The following is a 25685-nucleotide window of genomic DNA, read 5'->3' on the forward strand; positions in this document are numbered from 1 at the left end:
ATCCGCGTTTAACAGATTTCACGAAAATATTTCTATTATTCTCTACGACGCTACAAAATTCGCATATTCCCATCTATTCCGCAAATGTAAAAATGTAATAACAATAAAGTTCTGTGAAATTTAAATAATTTTTTATAAATCTCTTTATAAATTTTTTATGAATCTTTTTTATAAATCTCTCTCTATTTCTCATTCGATGATTAAAAATATTTTAATAATATTACATATTTTAATAATATTATCTACGAATCAATGCCAAAATAAATAATTGTGTTTAATATTTTGATAGAATGCTTTCGAAGAATAAATTTCAATCCTGCTTAAATTTATCAGATATAATGCACAATTTTTATACTATACCTACGAAAATTCTAAAAGAATTAGGACACAATGTTTGGAGATAAAATTTTTCAAAGCATATAGTTTCCATTTATATTAATTTTACAATTGTAAGATTAATCTTTTAATCTTATTAATCTTTTTACTTTAAATAATTACTTTTATTCAATTATCTCTTCGATTAATATGCAAAATATATCGAGTCATTCAACTAGAATTTGACTACAGCTGAGATAAAGGAAGTAAGATAGCAAGTATACCGGTATCTTGTCCCATTATTAGATCAACGTACCACACAATGCGGATGTTAATATAAACTCCTCGTCGCGTAATTGTATACGTAATTATATATGTAACTTATTTGTTAGTGCAATGCATTCTATTTATTGCAAAATAGATACATATGCGGGCTCGTTGGAAGTTTCCAAGTTCCTTCGGTTTCCATAATTTGTGCTGCAGCTTATTGGTTGGCAGTTGATATCGAAGTTACATAATTATAATGCCCACCTCAAAAAGATGTCTCACTTTTGCAACTAAAATAATTATATACTTCAAAATGTATTATTTTTTTTGCACAAAAAATTACAAAAAAATTTATTTCACTTTTCATTCAACTTATTATTCAAAATGTAAATGTAATAAATCACTGATGAATGCAAATTATACTATTTCTCTTCTTTTTTGCTTCACTGAAAAAAACTAATAATGAAAATTAATTTCATTTATTAAAATCCATATGCATATTTTGCATTTATATGTATAAAATGTAAAGTATTTAAATGGTATGTATATCTTTTAGGATGAACTTTGGATATTCTAGGAAATGTATGAATCTTAACAAGATAACAATTTAATGTCTTTTGGTATTATCTACAAGAGATACAATTTTGGTCATCTTTGAAAAGAGCGACAATCAAGGGAGAGAAACCTGGACACGTTGAACATCAGTCGATGGTATAGAACTCGACAGTCTGCGCGCGATCAATACAAACTTCAGAAGGAAGTACTACCATCTCTTCCTAGTATCCAGAAGCTCGTCATGGAAATAATATCTGTAGTGCTTCACTATATTCCCCCAAAAGCTGTTTGTTTGATCGATAATAAAACTGGATACCTTCAGTAGTCCATATCAACAATCACAGGATGCTATCAGAAAATGCGGTTTAATTAAATATAAAAATTTTATTAGTGCAAATAACCTCATCAATCTATTACAGAGGCGTGAAAAATATCATAAAAATCTACAAGATGTCTCATCCATCAAAGCAGTCTAGACATGACTATACAATGCATAAACTACGTGTTGTAGATGGAACAAAGTACGTTAATTAAATATACAAATAATATAGAAGTACAAAAAACTCATACGTTTTTGCTACGAATATAATTTTCAAGCATTAGAAAAATTTAATCGTTAATCACATCATTTATTAATTTATTGCGTTATTGTATTTGAAGAAAAAGCTCTGTAAGATAATTAATAATTAAATCTATAAGTATATTAAGTATTTTATTAAATTATAATTACATATTGAAAATTATTAGACAATCTTTTTCTCATAGATAATGTATAATCTTGCTATAGATGGGACTATCCTTTTCCTAAGGCAAAAACATACTGGAAGAAGTTTTGCGACGATGAAGAAAAAAGGTTGATTAGAGTAAGAGATTCATTTCCAAAATCGTCCTATCTTCCTATTATTCCTACTTTAAACGATTCAGAAACAGATCTTTGTAATATCATAGATTTTAACGCTCCTTACACTTCCCAAGGCTTCGATGAGAACGTACTTCTCGTAGATCCGAAATCCTTTAAAGTCACAGATATTTCTCCAAAAATAGACGATGAGAATACTCGTCCTAACATAGAACCGATAGTTAAAATTTCCCCTCCCACGCCATTAAAAAAGAGATTAAAACATGATGCGGTTACGATCACCAAGACAAACACAGAGGAACATATTATTATAAAAAATAAGTGTACGATAAAAGAAGAAGATTCATATGAAGAACCAGAGGCCCTAGATGTTTCTTCAAAAAATTCTATCATGCCATATGACGGATCGGGAGACGGAAAAGTGTATTCAAAAAAAACGTGTCCGTTTCACAAACACGAACCTGCCATAAAAATTTTTGACGATGATATCGGGAAATATTTGAGAGACGATCCGAGAGCTAGCATGTCATCGGATCAGAAATTGATTAAATTGCCGCTATTGCAGAATGCTTCTAATAAATATGATAAAATCAAAGGTAAAATAGCTTCTGTCAAAAATAAAACGATTAAAGAAATTACTTTGGCAGACAGGAAATTGAAATGTTATCCGGATAATGTTAATGTTGATTTAACCGAAAAAGAAATTGCAAAAATAGAATTTAAAGAGGATAATGTATTAGATAAACAACGAAATTTTAGACCTGATTTTTTTGTATCAGATTTTAAAGTTTCTCTTAGCAAAAAATCAAGAAAAGGCAGAAAGATCACAAAAGATATAAAAATTGCGTCATTTCCAAAATCATTTCAGTCTAAAAATGATATTAAAACGTCATCCGATAAATTAATAACAAAATGTCCAAAATTGCAGAATAATTTAAACATTCCTAAAACTGAAGAAAAGTTTATCGATGAATCAAAATGACTAGAAGCAATATCTAATATTCAAATGCAATCTATGAAAACGATCGATAGCAAAACGCGAGAATTCTTAAATTATTCAAAGCAATGCGCGTACAAAGCTCTGAAACACATGATGCTGGAAAAAAATTTAAATTTCAAGCCCGAAATCTGGGAAGAAATGTCGGAGGTATCGCGCGCTTCCACCGACAGATCGATAATAGATACAGACGACAAGTCAGACGTGGCCGAGAGCGAAAGTCCCGAATCCGGGACTCACAGCCCGGAGTCTCCTTTTTTCCGCGAAATGCAGAGGAGATTGAGAAAAACATGGGCTCCGAATATCGGGAAGCAAAGCATTCAGTATAAGCTCTTCAGATCAAGCTCCAGTAGGTCCTCGATGATCCCCGCGAAATCGTTGACGAGGTCCTCCTTTAGCACAAAGTTCGCCAGATACGAAACCAGGGAAAGCCGTTCGGCGAACATTTTAAGTGCTATTCCAAAGGTGTCGTGCTTTCAACGCAGGAACCACGACAGATGCTTATCCTGCATGCATAAATCCCTGCGGAAGACGGACGCAATCGACAAAGCTGTCTCCTCGCAAACGATATTGCTAACGGAAATTGAGGCGAGAGACGACAGCGAGTCCAGCTCGGGCGAACTTCCGGAATTTCGCGAGGAATTACGGAAGATATATTTCCAAAAGAAGGATATTCCGAGAAATCTGGAAAAAATTGAGACTCTATCGGACAAATCAACATCTTCCTCGTATCAAGCGGAACAAGAAGATACCGTGATTTCGACACCAAAGGTCGAATCGAATCAATCTAAGAACAAAACAGCAAAACCTGCCGAAAGCTTGCTATCGAAGAGTCCAAAGAGTTTGAAAGCCACTTCCATTTCCATCTCAATATCGTCGGAACCGTCGAAAATTTCCTCGGAAGTTCATACTTCTGACGACGAGACATCATCGCCGTTGGCATTGGACGACGATCCGTCGCGATACAAAAACATGGCGCCCTGTCACTTGCCCACAGTTCTACTGCCGAGTATGGAGCCTTTACGAGCTCTGAAACACAGAAAACCGACCACCATGGAATCGCGAATCGCTCTTATGGAGAGTACGATAACAACGAAGGAGAAATCTGACGAGGAATATTACGATGACGTAAAACCTGCGGCCTCAAAAACATCGACGGAAAAATTGAAGTCAAAACCGGTCGGTGAAAAGCCTGAAAGACTCGGTGAAGAAAAGGCTATATCTTTAAAGAGCCCGAGAACCCTTTTGAAAGTTAAGTCAGAGCAGCAGCTGATACCGCCAATCGTAAAATCTGCGCCAAAGGACAAACTAAAGAGGGGATATAGTTGCGCGAGCATCGAGGATTTATCGAAAGATCCTACGAGAGGTACGTTCAAGAGTTCTCGAGGCGAGGCGGGAGATGGGCGAGGAGAAGTAATCTCTTTCGCGGAGATAGATTTCGCGAAAGAGTCGGCCTTCTCTGACTCGGGGAAACGGACGGAATTACCGCTGTCAACGGTCGCCGAAATTTCGCAATTTCTCGAGAAAACGAATCGAAGGGACGCGTCGGCCGCGATTATGCTGGAGAGTCTGGCGAACGAATTCATCTCGCGACTGATAAAACACCACGAACACGCCGGCACGACAGCGACGATGAGGCGTGCTAAATTAACCGCGAGATTAACAAAACTGCTGGCAGACTCGAAACGTTATTTGAACCCCGATAAGTTCCCGTCTGACCTTATTTTCTCCGCGCAACAGCCTCCCGCTTGCAACTCCCGTTTACTAAGACGTGTTCTGCCGCTCGATTCCTACAATCTCGTCGCACCATTATTGGGCATGCCGATTTGGTATCCAAAAAGAATAAAAAAAGAGAAGGCTGTAGTGCATTATGAAAAAGAGAGAGAAGAAGAAGAAGAAGAGGAAGAGGAAATAGAAGGTGCGATTCCCTTCGACTTAGTGGTACGTACATCAAGAGATTCTATAACTATCGGTTATCCTTATTATTATATTAATAGAATTCATAAAATAAATTTAGAATTAATTTCGCCCACTTATGAAAATGTTACATAATTAAAAAATTTTGAATATTATACAATTACATTTTTTGATAATTACATCTCGTTTAAATCAAATCTTTATTAAAATAAAATTTAATCGGAATTAATAAAAATTACATTTTTATTATATCATATATATTTTTTACGCGTCAAACAAAAATGGATTAAAGATAAAGTAAAAAAATGCAATATCTTATTTAATATTCTGAATGCTATCATTGTTCGGAGACTCAATTCGCTTTGTCGAGAGTCACCAATTGAAAGTAAGCTTTTATGCGCTCGCAGGTGCATCCCCCGACGACCAAAGATATTTCAACGAAAGAAGATGAGGACAAAGTAGGTCAGATGCGATCAAATCCTTATGCTCTCTTTTTGAAGAAACCACGACGCAAGGTACGACGAGAGACAAAATAATATTATCGACTTCGCACGCTCTGAAATCATTGTCCGCGTTCTTTTAATTCACAATCTACGATCGCAGGTCATCACTTGGCGTCCATTAACAGCGGACGATCTCAAAGACTACGATCCCGAGGCCACTCTCGAAATGAGAGCCAAAAATATCACAGACAGAATATGCCACGACTTTTGCGAATGGCTGCGCGATTTAGGCGGCACCGATAAAGTCATCGACGAGGAAGTCCTCGGAGATATGTTCGAAATTGACTTTACAGCTGAGGCCAGTAGAACGATGAAGGTAGATAGAAACAAAGTGCGAAACGAACGCGAATCGTTACGTAATTTCGCGGTTCTCGCAAAACAGTCTTATTGTAGCATCGTAATGTGATGTATGATATAACGACGTACGCGACGTACTTTCCGCTGCGGGACGAACATATGCGGGATTTGAATTATAACTTTAGCGTGATATTAGGAGGCCGACTCGGTTGCGTTTACGTCTCGCAAATAAAACGCGTCTTTCGTAAAGAAAGTGATTCTTCTCCCGTGAAAGAATATCGCGACTATATATTTAATAAATTAATATAAAAATCCAATTTTTTATTTTAACAATATATCAATAATTGATGGTCATCGCACAATCAGTGATAATTTATTAATGCATCTAGCATTATTTGTTATATTATATTTAATTTCTTTTTTAAATAAATCAGAGTAATTAGGTAAAAAGCTTTTTCACATTGTTATGTCGTGAAATGACAAAGACATAGAATTTCTTCCCGTGACATGTTTCATTATATTAATTACGCGCCTCTGTTTGAGACAGATGTCGATGAAGGAAATGCCGATGGTACCCAACGGGGTAGCCGCAGCGAGACAATGTCCTGATGCAAGCGAGCTTGCCATGACCAGGAAGCATCTGATTAGAGATGCTAAAGCTGAGAGTAAGCCGGCCAAAACAATGGCGTTTGGCACCACGATACCCTGGAAGCTTCAATTTGTACCTCCCGGAAATCGGGTGAGAGAGAGATGGCTTCGCTGCGAAAACGTGATGCCGGATCTAGAGACGATGGATGTGGTCTGGGACGGCATAACGTATCTAGAAAGCGTCAAAGCTTTCGCGAAATGGTTCGGCGAGCATTCGAATGTAAGTTTGCCTTATTAAATCGCGCTCTAAAGGATGGATTTTTTAAATTAATTGTATCGTTATGTTTCAGATTTCGCTACCGGATGCACTGATGAGGGCGACGACCACTCATTCCGCTAAACACGCCATTAACGCCGACACTTATAAACAATTGGAAAGGGACGTCGAACAAATTGGTAATTTTAAAGTTCGCAACGTCCATCAAAAACTCGATCGCATGATGATATAATCGAGGAGGATCAACGCGTGAAAAGAGATCCGTCGACACTCCAAGTTGGTTCCGTCATCGCGCCTGTATATCGGCGCCAAATACGTTCGTGTAACCGATACGACCACATGATGACACGACGCAGAACGCCCATTTCCTGTATGCGGCCAACGGTTAACCTCCGTAGCCGCCGTGGATGCTTCAATCGCAAACAATTCCCAGCGAAATTTCGACAAACGTTCAATTACGAAACCTAATTTTCTGCTAATGATCGTCGCGTTTAGCCTCGCTCGCGAGTCGTAACGTAAATAGAAATCAAATCATTTTTTTTTGTTCGTCGGATTTCATTCGTATCTCTCGAATCAAAATATATGGATCGTTAAAAGGCGCGAGCGTTTGTGCCTGACCATCATTCCTGATTTCGCGTGTAGATTGGATTAACAGTCCGATTTCACGGCACGAATTAATTCATTGGCAACGCAGCGCACTAATGCCTTGCATTTCACTGCACCAATTATCGATCACTCAAGTTTCATTGCATCGAACTTCATTAAATACGCGCGCATGTAATAATAATTGCAATATTAATAACATTCATTCATTAATAATAGCAATCTGTTATCAATATACATGATAAGTAATCGGCAAAATATATATTTTTTTTCGACAATAAAAAAGAAGCTCTTTGATATATTTGAAACTTGTCAATTTTAATTAAAAATGAAATCATTGTAAATATAAATAACGATATATAAAAACAATAATTCCTCGAAAAAAAAAATAATGAAATGACAACGCAAAACAAAAAGCAGGTGGATGAAACTTAAAGCCGACGATTTCGCATCGACGAGTTGTCTAGCGAAATAATGTAAACGAGCCGGGATGAAATATTGGAAACGTATCACAGACGCCGGATGTCCTGACAGTGTCTGCTTACGACAGAAAACGGTGCCTTAGACCCGCTGGTAACGGCGGCAGCGAGAGAAAAAAAACCTCGGAGCTCGCCTCGTTTGTGCGATATATCCTCCTCGTTGTGGGACGCGTATATTTCCTCGCTATAATTTTTCTCTCGTTTCTCTCGCGCGCGATATAGCGCGTCGTTCAAAATTATATCGCGTCGACAAACGAAGAGTCATTATAGCACGACGAGATGTCGTAGTAATGGCTAAAATCGCCGGTCTTGCTTCGATAATATGGGTCGAGGCAATACGAGGCGAGAACAAAAAAAAAAAGGTCCAGAGAGGATTCAGAGAGAAGAGCGATACGATGAGTTTGCCGCTTCAAATCCGGCTTCTCTCTCTTTCTCTTTCCACTCCCTTTCTCTCCCTCTGTTTGCTTTTAATATTTGCCTAACTTTTTTCCTACATGCCAGCACATAAAAACATAAAGCGTTATTTCGTTTTGCGTTGCGCGCTTCGTTAAATATTTGGATACTTGGCGGTATTTAGATGGCACGTCAAAAAAAAGTGATTAACCCATTTCCCTCAGGTATTTCATTTTTTAAACATTTCATCGATTTATTTTCTTAAACGGAATGTTTAAGTGCAATCCGATACACTTACTAGTATAATCTTTATTAAATATTAATGATTACGAAAATTCGAAATTGTTAAGTAAAAATCTAGAAAAGATCGTTAGACAAAAGAACTTAAAATTTATCATTCAAAATGTTAATAGTAATTGAATTATGTTCATATAATTATATATTAACATGTATAAATATATAATTAAAATATAATTAAAATATATTATTTCAGTAACATATTCGTTCCTTAGAAACAGTAAATCTGCAAAAAAAAAATTAACTCGAAAAAAATAGATTAGCGCATTTTTTTTTTGATAATAATCGTAACTGTTCAGTCGTCGATACTAACGAGGATGCTACTAGAAAATCTCGAACTTGGAAGATACAACCCTCATTGTTTTTTTTTTTTACCCCTTTCCGAGAAATCTGCCGGTGAGTCACGAACTTTACGAGAAGAAGAAAAACGAGGGAAAGAGGGGCTTCTAAAAAGGAGACAGAAAGGGAATCGGAAGCGTACCGAGTACGACCCGACGGACAACTGGACGAGAGGGCAGGAGAGAGAAAACGAAGGGAGAGTTTAGAGTCATCATTGGCCATTGGCCATCCGTTTCGCTCCACTTGGGACGAAGGATCCCGTTCGACCGAGAAATTTAACAAGGCGCACGCTCCCGACTGACAATAGCCAACTTTCCTGATCCCCGCGCGCGTACCCGGGTTTTAATTACTTCAATTTGAGTCCGAGCTTGCCCCGCGATTTGCGACGAGAATTCGACCGATAGCCGATTTGAACTTAACGATTTTTATATAGACTGTCAGTCCCGAAAATAGAACATGCATTGGATGGTGTTAGATAGAAGTGAGTTAACTCGCCGGACGCTGGTTTCGAATCAAGAACGCAGAATTTCGCCACATCGATCCAACTATATATAACAAAATACGTTGCGCGAATTTCATCACAGCTGATTTTTTATAACGTATTTTATATCATTGATTCAATCAAATATAGCGATTGCAAACTGTTACTGTTACTTTTATCGGATTTAATCGATTCGATTGCGTGTCAAGAAGTCTCTAAATTTTATATCTTATCACAAAAACTAAACTAAATTTAATTTAATTCGTGTATCGATTTCGACTAAAATTATGTAACACAAGAGAAAGATAAGAATATCGATATGCGCATCATATCTCGTATAATTTTCCTTCAGCTGTTCCCGGCGCGAGAGCTTATATCACGCGATAAATTCGCGTGACGTTACATTCTCACGATACGCAGCTCGCTATAATATACGCGATTCATTCTCGATGGCTTGTGCAACTATTGGGCGCGCACGCCTCTATTGCATAATACGCCATGAATGTAAAATAAGACGCGGTCGCTTCACTCGTTCGTTCTCTCGATTATCGTTACCGTTATTGTGGAGCATTTTTGAAAAAAAGCCCTCATTGAAAGCGACACTTGACATTTCGATCATCTTATTCAGCTTCATCGCACAACTGCCGATACCGAGAGAATCCTAAGTGCGCGAGCAATCGAATCGATCGTTGCTGTGTCTTTTTTTTTTTTGGTCTCTGCCTCTTAACCCGTATAAAACGAGAATTTTTTCAGATATTGTTCACAATTATTCAAGTAATATTTCGAAATATAATATTTTTCACAGAACTGCTCGAAATTAATAAACAAACGTCTGCTGTCTCACAAATACAATAAATGTAAGAAGGTGTGGCGAGTCTGCGATATTTTGTACACGCGTCAGAGATACGGAGCTGCCGGGCGATTCGCTTCGTTACCTGCGAGCGATATACGACAGAGAGCAAAATACACACACATACACATACCCATTCACAAATCAGACGAGAAACGCTTCCTGCCGACTGTTCGAGCTCGTTCGACCTATTGTCATAAAGTTCCCGATAGTATACGTTGTCAGCGCGACGCCTACGTAAATGTATAAGTGCAGTAATAATAATGAATGAATAAATGCTAATCCCATGGAAACTATCAGATCAAAAGCAAAGTATTCTTGCTTTCGGTGACGTCATTTTTTTCCGATTATTTTGTGTATGTATTTCTAATTAAAACTTTAAATTTGCTTTTCATATTCTTGTTTGTCCAGGAATTCTGTGCGTAACACGCATTGAATGAAATCCAATTGAATTTTCGAGACATCTAGGCCAATAGGTATGTAGCGGGATTGCGACTTTTTCCGTATGTTATCTAATAAAATCGTCAAGATATACAATAGAGGCTCCCATGTATAAAGTGTAGATTAAATAAAAAGTAGGAGAAAATTATACGAAGCAAAGCAAGCAACCAGGTAAACGACCAGAGATAAATAAATTTGAAAATTTATGCGTATCATTATACATACATATTATACAAAATTCACGATAATATTTCTTTACTTGTTTGACTCTCATTTATATTAATTTCGAAGTGAAGACTGCATTTTTTTTTTAAAGATTGCGATTTTTAATAAATGATTGTTACTTCATTGTTATCTACTCGATTACTGCACTTACCGAATGATTTTGTTACAATAAGAGAAAGAATACGACTTGTTGCGATTTATCGTCGGATTCGAGGAACTCTGCGCGATTCCGTGCAGAGGATTACCGCTCATCGTAATGGGCTTCGTCCAACATCCGGTCGCATCCGGAAGGCCGCGCCCGTCACGGTTGCTCCCGACGTCGTTACATCAGCCGAGTGGCGCGACGAGGCGCACGATTCTTCTGTTTCGCTCGTGCGTCACGTAGTATTGTTGTTAAAAGTATGCCGTGCCGATGGCGACTACCACGCGACACACCGTGCCAGTCTATCGATATCCTTTTGACCTGAGTGACATCCCGATAAGCCGCGGAAGCGAGCAACGTTCGAATCGCATCTCGCGGAAAAAAGTTAGTTAATTTTCGCGGAGTGAAAAAGATTGACAAGCGATCGCTTTCTCGTTTCGATCGTCGAATCCAAACTTAATTATCGACGTTAGCATCAAGACTCTTCTTACTCTGAATTGATTCCCTTTTAAATCTGTCTTAAAATCAATAATTCTTTATATCTCTTCTTTTATTTATTAATTCCTTTATTTATTTATGAATTATTTAAATTAAATTAATTATGTGTTGAAAATCAATTTCGTAATGTAAAGCTGGTATAGCTGATGTAATGTGACCGACCATATGATTTTTATGTTTTTTCTCCACGCTTCGGTAAACGTGTAATTTTAACGAAGTAACAGTGCACTGATGAGGCAACGAGTCGTTTCGTTATTATGTGCAAAAGTGGACATTAAGATCGCGCGAACTGATGCACGTTTCTCCGATTGTTAAGCACGACGAGATGCACAGAGGAATCTTTACGGCGGAACAATTCGAGGGACAGCCAGGACACGTGACCAAGGAGCTTCTCATCCGTCGAACGTGAGCAAAATAATTAGACAGAAACATAAAAGAAAAGACACGAGAAAAAAAGGCGCTGATAGCGTGAAAAATTCTTTTTCGACGCTCTTCCGACCGATTTAATCAGCCTCAACAAGGTACATGCTTAAGCCTTGCGTTAATTCATCGTCTTTACGGTGATAAGCTGTAATAAATATTGCTCAATATATTTTTAAGAATAATGACTCGACAATAATGATTTTTGAGACAACTCAATCATAATTTTCAGACTTTTACAAGATTAACATTGAATTTTTATCAGTAATTGTTCGAACATAAAACTCTTAGAGTCTTTTTTCTAACCAATATTTTACTAAAATCTATTCTTTTCTTCACGTAATTCTTTCCAATTTTTAATATTAATTATCTTGATGACTAATAAATCAAAATTTTAACACACACATATAATAATAATTTAAATAAATTATCTTATCTATTTGCATGCCGCGATTTGCTAAAATTCTAGTTTAGTTGGCCTAATCGTTGTTAGCGCGACGATTAATGTTACTATCAAATTAACCTTAGGTTAAGCCGTCGTGTAAATGGAATTGCGAGACGACCGAGCAAATTACCCGGTCGCCTCTAGGGCGGATATTGCGCTGCTCCGAATTATCGATTGTGAATTCAAAAAGCGGCCGCGCAATCGGAGGGGACTTTGAAGCACGAGAGCTTCCATGTATTCCGGCGAATACTTCGAAAAGTTATTACGAACGAAGTCCCAATTAAACTTCCCCGTGATTACTTCTCTAGCGAACGGTTACAAGGACCATGACAACTACTAAATATACGGAACTCTTGACGTGGCTTGTATGATATAATTAACAGAGATTTAAAAGTATACACGCGTTGATGAAGACTGCAGATCGTTAAACCGATTCATCCATTATTTATATATATATATATATATATATATATATATATATATATATATATCAATATATTTTCTCTTCTATAAAATACTAAAATTATATTTGGGTAGGATATTTACATATGTTTTATAGAATATAACTCTAAAAATAAGATATAATATCTCTACGAAATGATTCAAGAATATCTATAATAATTTAAGTTTTTCTTCTTACTCAAGGATATATATGGCTTATAGAATATTAATCAAAAAAATCTGTGAAATTTAAAAGCTATGTATTTTCTAGATTTACATTATCTGAAACATTTTAAATAATTAAATAAATAAATTTGTTATGTAGAAAGTTATATAATTTTTTATACTTCATTAAGAAAAATATTTATAATTAATTAATAATTGAAAACAATCATCATAAACAAAAAGAATCGAAATATTTATTAGAAAACTTTCGATTATTATGGAATTAATAAAACTTTATTGTATTAACTCTTACATCTAAAGTTTTAATTAAATATAATGTGAATAACTTTTAAACATAAACTCAAATAAAATTTTGCATAAATGGTAATTTTGCATAATGGTATTATAATTTATTTAGTTTATCTTTGATAAGTTATTTACTTTCTTTTTATAAAAATTAGCTTCTGCTAATATTTTAAAACATATACATCTTTAACTGAAGGAATCTTAACTTTTCGTTGCAATTCTAATGTTTTATTTTAATTATAAAAAATTATTGTTATAATTTTCTATTTATTGTAAACCTCGACAAAGTAGCTGTCGGTCGTAAATAACTTAGCTTTGTAGAACCGGATTACATAGTAATATCGAATCGTGCGAGTCGTAAGTGTAGACCGCAAGCGTTTCCGTTATCCAGTTGTAGGAAAGCCGGATAACGTGGCGCACAGTCCTGGCTGCTGTCCCATTCGATCCTTCCAGAGCTTCGCGAGGTAGTTCTCCGCCCGTTCGTATTGGAATGCGGGTGTTACGGAGAATCCATAGGGAACTACGTACTGCATCTGCAGGACGGTAACGTGACTACCGGCGTCATCGTAGAGAAGGCCACAAAATGTATTTACATATCGAGCCTTGGTCAAAGCCTTTACTTTGCGCGGCTGTCCGCTATGCATCGGAGACGTTCACGGCACCTCAATCTCTTATTCGACCGAATTTAGAATGAGCTCGTCCTGCTCGCTGCATCGCATCGTCAATAGCGGCGCCCGACATTGCGATAACGATTATTAAATCAATCTTTGATGACGAGTTTCTGCTCTTTTTGTAAAATATTATGATGTAAGAGAATTGAGAGAGATGCAAGAGAATTAGAAAATTTAATTTGAAAAGTCATTTAAAGATGTGGGATAATTTTTTGTAAAAACGAACGAAAATTTAAAAAATTTAAAGGGATAAAAAGTAATTTTAGCAAAAAATTCGCGATATAGGAAAAAAAATAGTGCAAAAATTCAAAAAGAAAGGAGTATAAAAGAAAATGGCAAGAATAAATTCACTCTATTCAATCAATAACTCAGAAATAATTTGGCCGATAAATTAATAGCTTAAAGCAAAGAGGAAAAAATATAAATCATCCGATAGTGAATTATTTGCGTTGTATGTGTGTGTATTTTAATATAAAATAATTATTAAAAAATTTTATTTAGGTCAAGCATAAAGAGAGAGAGAGAATAATAAATTTTTAATTTAGGAAATTCAAGCGCAGTAAATATAATGTCCAACTTATACATCAATAATAATAACGCTAAAATATCGTTATATACTGCTTAAAGTCGCATTACTCTGCTGCAAAACTGACGTGCGCAGCAAAATGGAACTTTGCCTCACAGAAATTGGCTCCTCGCCTTCTCGACGAGTTTCTAGTGCACCGGGAAATTCCATTTTTCTTTTTTTGTCTCTCCAGCTATCTATCGCTCGTCGATATAGTACGTTCTCCTTTCTCGAATTTCACATGCATCGTATCGGCGATCGATTACTTGTTAAAGTGCGGTTAACGAGTGACAACGAAATTGTCGTGATAACGTTTGCATTTAGACAGGAGAAGGAAGCCCAGGTCGCCCGGCAAACAGCGACGGGAGCGCGCGGTTCTCGCCATTTTTCACCATTTTCAAAAGCTATAAGCCCGTGGGATCGAATCCCACGGCAAGCATCCCGCGGCGAAAGCCGCGCTCGAGCCGGTTCTCTGACAGGCGAAGGGGGGTAATTGCGCGTCGGTGCTGACTTATAGCTTCTAAATCAGTGTCGGCCGGATTCACCCCTTGTGCCATCGCCTCGTGCCAAACAACCTTTGCGAAACTTTCGGGATAAAGCGACGCTCGGTTTCACCGCCGCTCGATTACGGACGTGTCGACCAGACACGCTACCGATAAGGATGTCGTCGATCGATTTATCGTTCAAAAATAATAAGACAGAAAATCTAAAAATAACTTTATACATTTTTTCTCTCGGTATGAAAAATTAAGGAAAGATATCGCGATCGACAAATTTGACGTTGAAAGAGGACACATTAATTTTGACATCTCATATATCAACAATATTAAGTCTTTCTCGTGATAATACATATAAATTTTCTCGTTCTCATACGTAAAAATTTGCAAAGATTTGCAAAGTTATCACATTCCATCTGCAAAGAAGCATCGACAGCCGCTAAACCGAGTTCGTCGGCGAACAATTAGCCAAGTTTCGATTGTGTTCGCTTTCGCGTTTCTATCGCGAATCTTTTAGGAAAGAGAAAGAGAGAGAGAGAGAGAGCAACGAGATTCCGAGCCTCCCTCGCTTTTCAGCGGTTGAACTTTATTTTAAGCGATATTTCTCTCTAATTATCTCCGTACTATGCGAGAGGCGCGAGCCGCCGCTATGTTTACGGCGCATGTTGGGCGCGTCTCGAAACTATAAACATTAAAAAGGATCGAGGCGCCAAAGTTAGCGCCCTCCACCTCATCCTCCTGCATCTCATCTACTTGCTCCTGTTTCCTTCCCTTATTCCCCTCTTCCTTTCGCTCTGGAAACTGAAGAACTTCCAAGACCCATTTCGAGGGAAAACTTGGAAAATTAAACGCCACGACGGTATTGCCTGTATCGTTCACACCGGAGAAAAAAACGGTAGCAAATAGTTAACAATAACGCGCCGAGGTACATCGCCGATTCCTAAGTATCGCATTCGTACCTGATAACGTATCTGTGTACGCGGCTCGCGATACGATTCTAATAGCGACGCGGTTAACTTTTTAATTGAGGAAAGTGAAATACATAAACCTCGCCTGAAAATGGCGCCGTTTGGCTTTACGAGCGCTCTTTATCCTCCGAACGCGTGTTTCGCGCGCAAAACGATCCTATCAGATAATATATAGGATACATAACCGGAACTTTTTCAATGTCCGAGATTTTCATGTTGAACACGCGCCTGTCAGAATTTCATATAATGGCTAAAATTGTTCTTGCGTAATTTAAATAAGTTCACGATTGAGCCTACGGCCTTGTCTCCACAAATGCAGAACAGAAATAGGACAGAATAAAATTAGCGGAATCTCCCGGGAACGCCCAAGTAATTATGTGTAATTTATATTACTCACCATTGATATGCAAATCATGCGGACCATATGTGCCCATTATGCACATTTTGAAAAGCTTGATGAACTTTTAATGAACTTTATTTGGAAGAGATCCGAAAAAAAAAATATAAAAATGATTCATCGAAATAAATGAACTTTATTCCATCGTTAGAGCAAAATTGACTGACAATCGTTGTATTACATTAACATAACATAAATATTTAAATTTGTATGACTCGACGCAGATGCTAAATATTGTGATAATTAAAGCTCGCGTTATATTCTCATGAAAGACAAGTAGACTACAAATTTATCAAAGAATCTATCATTAAAAGACAAAGGCGATGAACGCGGGAGAGAAGGAGAGAAAGAAAGAGAGAAAGAGGGAGCCGTAGTATATAACAACGCGAGCGCACGACAAACGGCGAGACAGAGAGAACGAGAAAGGATGCCGACGGTAGAAGAACAGAGAGGCGACAGCTTAGATACGGCTGAATTGGTCAGTGGCGTCAGTCTTTTGATCTAAACTAAAATACAAGCCCGAAACAACGGCCAAAGCAAATCTGCTCAAAGTGCCTGTCCTCTTCAAAGTACTTGGTTTCGTCTATCTCGCTTCGCCCCGCGCGCGATGGCATACCCCAATGACCAATTATCTTTGTATCTTTGCCGATGACAAGCGAACCGCGAGTAAACTGTCAACGGGGGGGAAAGGGTTTAGGTACGTGTCGGTCTATCGGATAAGGGGGTTGGTACACACTGACTCTCCCTCTCCCTCTCTCCCTCTCTCTCTTTCTCTTTCACTGTCGATCATTCTTTTCTCCTCTCCTGCAATCTCTTCTCGCGCGTATTCTTTTCTTTTTTTTCTCTCTTTTCGCATTCCTAATTTCATTTTCATCGGTCGTCGGTTCTACGCGCGTTTTGTCATACAGTTCAGTCGAAACAATGGTTTGCCTCGAGGCGAATCAAATCGAAAGCGAATTAAATCTCCTGCCATCCCGCGCTACCCTTTTTCCCCCTTCTCACAACTTGTGACTCTTCGTCTTCGAGAAAGGTACTTCGAACGTCGAATTTAGGACGAGACTTTAATTGAAATCCGCGTGTCCGTTTAATTATATTTTCCACTTTTTTATTGCGCAAAACAATGTTTTATTATTACGATAGTACTCTTAATGTTATTCAATATATTATTATCAAAGAGATTCTTTTATATATCAGAAATTTATCTGTACATTATTTCATGATACATTCTACTCTGATAAAAAATTTTAAAAGCAAATTAATTAAAATATTACAGGACACTCTCTCTCTCTCTCTCTTCCTAGTAAATAATGTTATTATACAATAAACTTGATACCAACTAATCATTTTATATGCTTTGCAAATAATTTTAATGCACTGCTATAAATATTATTACTAGATATTGATTACAAAATTCCGCCTTATTTAGAAAATAATGAAAAATTAAGAAAGAATATTTTTCCAATTTCATTATCATCAAAAAATAATTTATGTATTATATTAACGACAATATTCGGCTATCTAAAATATATTCATAAAATATATTTTCAGCCTTAAGAGAGGCAATAATTATAAATGAAACAATAGCAGTTTAACGCTATGTAGCGGAGAGAAACCTTTCGTACTAGCGCGATACGGCTTTAATTCGTGACATCTTATTCGGTCATCTGGTGAATTCAGTGGTCGTTTGATGTTCACGACGCTTTAATATACTGTGGTCGACTAGTCGGTCGGGAATCTACGTTCTTCCAAGCTTCCGAGCTTTCGTTTTGATAATGATTAACAAGACGGAAATTAATGAAGGACAGATTGGATCCATTTAACGCCATTCTCGTTACCCTTTGTCTGGAAATGCTGTACTTATATTTCTATAATTGATCGCATCCTTCTGAAGTGTCTATTCGATCTTAAAATACATTTTGTGGTTTACTTTATAATTCTTTTTCCGCAAGTTATTACTAAAATATTAGAATGTTTCACCAACTACATTTTTTGATTATTTATTTTTAATTAGACAAAACCCAAAAGAAAAGGTTTGATGTTTGATAAAAAAGAATTAAAATTTTTTAGCAAGCATCTCTCAAAGAGATATAATAGCTTAAATAACTCTTTGCTCAATTATTTTAGTAAGTTAATCTGTAGCCTTTTTCATCTCTTATAACTGGCAACATTACTGAAAAGAATCTTTTATTTCCAACAATTTCCTCTCATTAAATTTCATAAGACGATCAATCATCTCTCACCAACGAAAATTATATAATTTATATTACCAGCGACGACGTTTGTGATTTATAGGCGGCTCTAAGGAATGCCTTGCCTAGGTGCGAAGACAATTAAGAGATCGGCATAGTATCGCCGATTACATGTTATTAAATAGTTTACATTATTTCTACGATATGCGACATGTTTTAGACGAGCCAAGAAATATGAAAATACATCATAAATGTTAATATAACGATAGCACACTACATACTTGTACTTCCTTGATATGTCGCCTTTCATTTAATCTATCCTACAGGATCTAATCCCCTAGTAATAATCCATGTATCCCATGTTACGCGCATATACAAATCTGTGCAGTAAACCGGGTCAATGACGTGATTCACATTTGTTAGCAGTACAATAGAATTTACTCTAAGTATATACATACAAAAGTTACCGGCTATAATCAACATGCTAACAAAGATAAAGCAATTTAATATCGAATTAATGTAATAATATCATGCTATATATAATTGCAATTTAAAAATTATTTTATTGCTCTCTTTAAAAGATAAATAAAAATATGAAAAAAAGACAATTTATCTTAATGCAATCTACCAATTCTTTAGATAAAATTTAGAAGAATTATAAAAATTATGTTATTTTATAGAAAATTTTTCTATAAAAAAATTGTGTTTTTATAAAAATCATATAAAAATTTATTATAAAAAAAAAAACAAATAAATGTCCTAGATGTACGGTGTTGGCGTGAAACAAGATCAAAGATAGATCTCGATTTTGTGAATGTGTTGTTCTTATGAATTTTTTAACGAGAGAGTTTTTCTCGCGTGTCAAGGACCAGTCGCCGTTTCCGTTCGGCAGGACTCCAGCACGTTAATTCCGCAGGACGTTACATTAATTCCAAATTGGTTTCGGCCGGGCGGAGATTCTCGGCGTCGCGCCAGGCACGAAGGATCACCGATCCACGGAATACCCGGCTTAGTTCCGTCGTAATTACAGGCCAGAACGGGGCTTAGCCCGTCCTTATTTATACGCAAGCTAGGACAGCGACGCGACGCGCACGCTGATACTTCATTCCCGCTGCTTCCGTACGCTGCTTCGTATGCGTTTCTTATTAACTGTACGCTGACAGGCAGATATTGTCCTTCCCGATATCGACCTCAATGAGTGATCGAAGGCGACATTCTGCGCGTTTGAAATGAAGAGATTGGAAACGATGTGACTTTAATGAGCTTGTTTTACAACTATAGACACAAAAAAATAAATTATGTATAACTAATGATGTATAAGTGTGACGATTTCTACCATTTACAATTCTAAATCGAATCAATAATTAAACTCATCGAAGAAAAATTACATAATCAAAAAATTCAGTCTATTTGCCCCAGTTTGTTGTCGAAAAAGATTTTCTAGGATCTCTGTATCAATCTCCTTTCATCTCCGACAGACAGAAGAGCGACCATTATGGCAGTGAAAGAAATCGTGAAATTCCAAGCGCGACTAAGAGAGGCGCTCGTAAGGATCTCGAGAACTAGGTGGGGAGTATCTTAAGTACCACGTCGCTATATTTAGGACGCATCCTTATCTCCGACGTCCCCTTCTAACCGCAGTTTTGAATCGTGGCGCGCGCGCCGGCGCTAAGCGTCGGTCTATGTCGGTGGTAATTCCGCACATGGGGTGGACAGAAAAGGGTTGCATCGAGCGAGACAGGGATGGATGACGGATGGCGCAAACGGAGGGGAAACAGAGAGACAGAGGAAAAGAGTGAGAGAATGAGAGAGAGAGAGAGAAGGGAAGATGCTGAAGAAACGAGAGAAAGCAGAGACCTGGCGAACGACGGGATAACCTTCTGAGTGGTCAAAGGTGTCGAAGCGAGATGGTCGCGATGAGGGGGATGAAACTGTTCACGGGGGCAAAGGTGTCGTAATGAAGCTCTACGAGGCTGAAGGATAAAACGAGATGGGAAACTAGTAGAAGGGATAAGCAGAGACTGACAGAGACAGAACAGAGAGACCGTTAGGAAAGAAAAGAAGGAGAATCAGAGTCCCGAAGAAAGGAGCAAGAGAGAAAGAGAGAAGCGACTGAGGACGATACCATAGGCGAAAAAAGGAAGTATGTCGAAGGGTGGAAGGAAAATAGAGAAGGATTGTCACGCTCAACGTTTTGGTGGGGGTGAAGGTGGTGGGGCGCGATGTGGAGCGGCGCGAAATAGGGGAGAAAGAGAAAGAGGGAGAGAGCGAGCGAGCAAAGGATGCAAAACGGAGACGGAACGAGGGCGACGAGGAGGGGGCGGAGGAACGCGTAGGGACACAGAGCCATAAGAGGGTTGATGGCGGCCGGGGTTGGCCCCAGTAGCACAGTCGCGCGCCAAACTCCTGTAAGAAAACACGTAGCCGGTGATTCGGACGCGCTCATTCGCGCAACGACTCGTATCCCGGACGGATTTTTTTATCCTCTTCGACGGCGAAGAGTTTTAAGAGTTTGGACTGCTGATTCGTCATCCCTCTTATCGTCACGCGCTTTCGCGCTCGCAGCCCAGGAAGTTGGGCACTATCTGTGACTATCATTGGAGCCGGTGACTCGAGAGACACAATCAAGTTTTCTTTTTCCTGAAGAAACTATAAGCTTGTTGTGGTTGGACCGATTGAGGCAGAATGATGGACTTAGCAGGTAAACAGCAATCTATTATTAGACGTTAGTCATTGGTAAACAAAGGCATCAACCTCGAGTGGTTGATGATACACTGATATAGCTATTAAGATTTTTTTTTATTGTTATCTATTTGATAAATGAAACTTTCAAATCTGGTTTGTCAGTTGCATAAATGCATTATTATATACATATGTGTATATGATAATAAATGACGTTGGCAATTATATATATAGTCTATAACACTATTAATTACGTCATAAAAAGCCAATGCAATAAAAAAGAAAGCGCAAGTACTTAAACAATGATCTAATCAAGGGCAAAAATTGCACGAATTTTCACGTTATATACTTATGCTTTTGCCGTAAAAAATACGTAAATATAATACCGTATAAATTCTATCCTCTTTGAGAAATAATTTTATATTTATCGGATTGTTAAAAAAAAAGATTAGATTTACTTGAAAACATTATTCAAAATTAACTGATATTTTTAATAGAGCCTTTTTTATAAAACTATTCGCTGAAATTTTAAAAAATTTTGTCTAGAAAGTTAGAAGAGCTTAATATAAGACCATTGTATTCACCGTATACATATTCCCTCTTATCGGCAATGTTTATGCCCGTATTTCATAATGACCAACGTTGCATTTTGTGACTGGTGGCTTGACAAAAGTTTTCAAATACAGCGCCAGATGTGTGCAACTCATTCTGAGAGCGAGAGAAAAGCGTCCACTATTTCTTCCGCATTCATTGCTCGATACTGAAAGTAGTCTAATTTCTCAGAGGGTTCTTTCATCCAACATGTACCGAGACAAGAATGTCTTTATGCATATTTCCTACAATAGGAACACAATAGATGCTTCCTGATTAGCGGAAATTTCGGAAAATTTGGTATTAAAATGTATATCAATCTTAATTAATATTTCGCTGTGTATCTTAATATTAGCTAATAATATGAAGTTTCGTCAATTTTGAAATAGTATTACAAATAAAATTCGCGTTTTTATAGATATATATTATTATGCCTGAATATGTATATGTATATAAATCTGTGTATGTGACTACAAATCCAATAATTAAAAAACAATAATTAAAATCATTTTGTTTATTAATCTCAGTCGTAATATATTATTATTTTATAATGATCGGATTTTTTTAAATTAATAATCCTTGAAATGTAATAAAGAAAAATAACCATGATATAGCCAATTAAATACTATTCGGAGAGAATTAACCGATTCGTATAATAAGTAAGATTGATAGTAAAAATTCTTCGCATTAATTAAAAAGAAAATTAATTCAATGTATATTTCGTACAGCATAGCTGTTGATTCTTTAGGACGATTATTACAATTATGTCAATCACATGCGATGGTACAACGCGTCGCCGGTCGATTTCTCGTCCATTACCGCAAAACAAAGTAGCCTGAGCAAGCTCATTATGGCGCTTGCTGTGATCGGACGTGTCGCACAAGTGCAACCAGATGCAATATTGTGCCGGACGGGCGGACTGGGTGCGCGACAATTTGCACGACGATTCATCGCTTAAGCATCATGAGATTAACGCGATGCACGCGACGCACGTGCCAGCAAACGCTGCAAAATTGAATCTTCATAGCGCGTTGCAGGCTCTCTCTCTCTCTCTCTCTCTCTCTCTCTCTCTCTCTCTCTCTCTCTCTCTCTCTCTCTCTCTCTCTCTCTCTCTCTCTCTCTCTCTCTCTCCCCCCTTCTTTCTCTCCCTTTCTCCTTCTCTCTATTTCCGCTTCTCTCACCTTCTTGTCGATGCAGCTGCAATGTTACTGCGCTTTGGCGGAGATGCCGCGTAAACGTGACACGACGACGGCGTCAGCGGAAATATGTGCACGTCGATACTCTCGAGAGCGGCGAGTCTTTAGTATCCATGCGACCGTCACTGGCGGATGCATCGTTACGCGTAATAATAACGAGGATATCATCCAAGGATCGTCGCTACATGTTAACGTCCCGTTAACGAGATTAAGTGCCAATTACGTTCTTACCGCCACGAAATTACGTGGCACGGTTAAACTTCTAATTCGATAAGTGGCCGTTAACTGCGCTCGAGCTGTGTTTAGTGCGCTCCGACGACTGATGCGAACCCTTGTATCGTACATTTCGCATAGAACTTACAGCGATTTCTTTCGAAATCGACGTGTTTGCGATTATGTCAGAAATGTGCATCGTACGAAACAATTATTCACATTTTATATATAAAAAGTCTCATATAAAGTAGACATCAAAGAAAAATTATTTAAAATTATATAATAATACACATGCAATATCGGAATATTTTTGGAGTAAATTTATTCATTTTTTTCGTCAATATTTATTCTTGAAAATAATGTTTGGTTATTTATTCGCAATATGAAATCTAGCAAATTGTATAAATTCCGCGATTGAAGTTAATAATTGAAAGATTCATTATCTCTAAATTTTTTTCTCCTAGATTACTTCTAATTCTTGGGTGATACAGCTGTACCTTCACCGTAGGAAACGCTTCTATCCCTCTCTGTTTCTACGTTGTTGGTTTTAAGACATGTCTCATCGTCGCCGTAAAAGCACACTTAAACTCGACGCAATTTATTTCGTCTTATCTTTCTACCTTACTTCATTCTTACTCGCGTATCTCTCGCGCACGTAATTGACTTTATGCGAAATTTTCATTTATATTTAATGATGGTTTTTTTTTGTATAATTATTTCGTGCAATCTTTCTCTTCTCAATATTATATATATTTGTGACATATCGCGATAAATATTCTTGCTCTAAAAATTATTGTAAATTATAGCAAGTAACTTGTTAATTGCGGACGCAACAATCTCACGATCTTGTTTCAATTTGTCCCAGCTCTCCGTAATTTATACGCAACTTATGCTCAACTTCTCCGCGTAAGATGCAGTACGATACTTATCGGACTCTCAAACAGTTTTAAGTCTGATATATAAGGTGTTCTAGAGATATAAGAGATTAATATGCATTTTTCTTCTCTTCCTTTGATGAGTTTTTAAAATTAGTTTCTCGAGAGATGGTAAAAATTTAATCCACACAAAACTATAGTGTCGAGAAAAGCCGCAAATATTCAACGAGATTATTCTTTGTGCGTGCGACATAGACATCTATATAATTATCCAGGAGCTAAATGATGTGACAAATATCCCAACGCATGCAGTAAATAACCGTAAGCGATGACGAAGGCAAGAAAAAGGAGAAAAGAACAAGAACGGGCGTAGGGTATAAGGGCGCGGAAGGAGGACGAAGCCGACCTCCGGTAATTTTCATTCCGAAACGAGACAGCGCCGAGGCTCTGAGAGGCTGAAACGTCGTTTAAGGAAATCTTGCCTTAAGTCGAGAGCCGTAGCGTTTAACGCAATTGGAGCTCATTTAAAAATCCCATCAAAAATGTACTCGGAAATATCTGCGTGTCCCCTGCCGCCCACCCTCGCGAGGATCACCAACTAGTCTCTCTTTCTCCCCCGCTGCAGCTATATGCCGCACCTCACTTAAATCACCCCCAAGGCTATTTCTGCGGCCCTGCCGCTTCTGCCTTACTATCCGCCCTCTTCTTGATCGTCACTCTGAGCCGCTACCATCCTTGTCCTCTCAAACGCACATACACACACATACACATACATATACATCCTCTCGCCTCGGTAGTCTTCTTCTTTCTCTCACTTTCGTCATCGCTTTCTTCCCTCGAGCGTCTGACGAACCTTCGAGCGCTCGAAAGAGAGACAGAGTCGGGGACTGTCTGATTGGATTGTAAGCTCGATTTACACTACCTTCGGTTTTCTCTCTCGAGTTTCTCTCTCTCTCTCTCTCTCCCTTCTCTCCCCTTCTCTCTCTCTCTCTTTTCTTCTTTCTTTCTCTCTCGCTGAACGCGAGATCCATCTACGTACCAATTTTGTAAACGAGAGCGTTTTAGGAAGTTAGTGGACGAGCGCGACGCGTTGGACAATAAAATAACATCGACGGTGACCGAGTTACAAAGGACAAGTTACACGAGAACTAAATAATGTTTGCTTAACAAACGTTTTCATTTTTCGTATCGGGTTGAAATTTTGCGCGATGCCTGTAATATAACGTTTTGCCAATCGTAAAACTTTGTTGCAAATTTTACACGCAACTGCAACCAAATCTATCACAATTTTTATAATTGCATGAATTGGTTTATAAGAGAATCAGATGAAATTGTAGGAAGAGAAAATGTAAAAATCGTTACGTGTGTAAATATGTAGAAAATTCTCGAGTTTTTCCTTTAAAAAATTAATTTACAATAAATATTAAAATATCTGTTCAGAGACACCGTGTACATGATCAGAATAGCGTTCGTGTCTCTTCGGCGGAACTTTAACAAATCACGGCAGCGCGATGGTACTGACAGAAGTATCGACAACTTCGCATTCGCGAGCATCCGTCGCGCCGTCAAAACGTCGCGTTGAGTTGAATGACTCGATGATTGCAAAGCATCCAGAAAATTTGTTTTAGTAGTAATGAAACACCGCTGTTAACGAACCCATTGTTCACAAGAGCAGAGTTTTGTTTCTTCGCCCGCGGCCCATTTATACGCTTCGCATTATTTGCCGTAACGATTAAATAGC

The 25685-nt window shown here is 37.7% G+C and overlaps 2 protein-coding genes across 4 annotated transcripts in view; one reads left to right on the forward strand and one right to left on the reverse strand.

Moving 5' to 3' along the window:
- Window positions 1–25685, reverse strand: part of Scgdelta (sarcoglycan delta) — a 294591-nt gene that overhangs the window by 223494 nt on the left and 45412 nt on the right. The gene's annotated exons all lie outside the window — the stretch shown is intronic.
- Window positions 1107–8418, forward strand: LOC145962726 (uncharacterized). Of its 2 annotated transcripts, XM_083084013.1 has the most exons (7): window positions 1107–1658; window positions 1903–2000; window positions 2086–4934; window positions 5318–5425; window positions 5514–5729; window positions 6258–6578; window positions 6649–8418. In XM_083084013.1, exons 3-7 carry the CDS (start codon window positions 3003–3005, stop codon window positions 6805–6807), a joined length of 2736 nt encoding a protein of 911 aa, XP_082940139.1. In that variant the 5' UTR covers window positions 1107–1658; window positions 1903–2000; window positions 2086–3002; the 3' UTR covers window positions 6808–8418. The 2 variants fall into 2 exon arrangements, with proteins under 2 accessions (XP_082940139.1, XP_082940148.1); XM_083084022.1 differs by lacking the exons at window positions 1107–1658; window positions 1903–2000 and having other exon boundaries at window positions 2015–4934.

Source organism: Camponotus vicinus, unplaced genomic scaffold (assembly GCF_025532165.1).
Source record: "Camponotus vicinus isolate PSW18456_S1 unplaced genomic scaffold, iyCamVici1.0 SCAF_1, whole genome shotgun sequence".
Classification (NCBI taxonomy): Eukaryota; Metazoa; Arthropoda; class Insecta; order Hymenoptera; family Formicidae; genus Camponotus; species Camponotus vicinus.

Bases quoted from the DNA above. Each gene is read 5' to 3' on its own strand.
- LOC145962726 (XM_083084013.1), top strand. From the start codon at position 3,003: ATGCAATCTATGAAAACGATCGATAGCAAAACGCGAGAATTCTTAAAT. The intron at 4,935-5,317 runs GTACGTACATCA...ATGCGCTCGCAG, and splicing joins CGATTCCCTTCGACTTAGTG to GTGCATCCCCCGACGACCAA. The intron at 6,579-6,648 runs GTAAGTTTGCCT...GTTATGTTTCAG, and splicing joins GGTTCGGCGAGCATTCGAAT to ATTTCGCTACCGGATGCACT.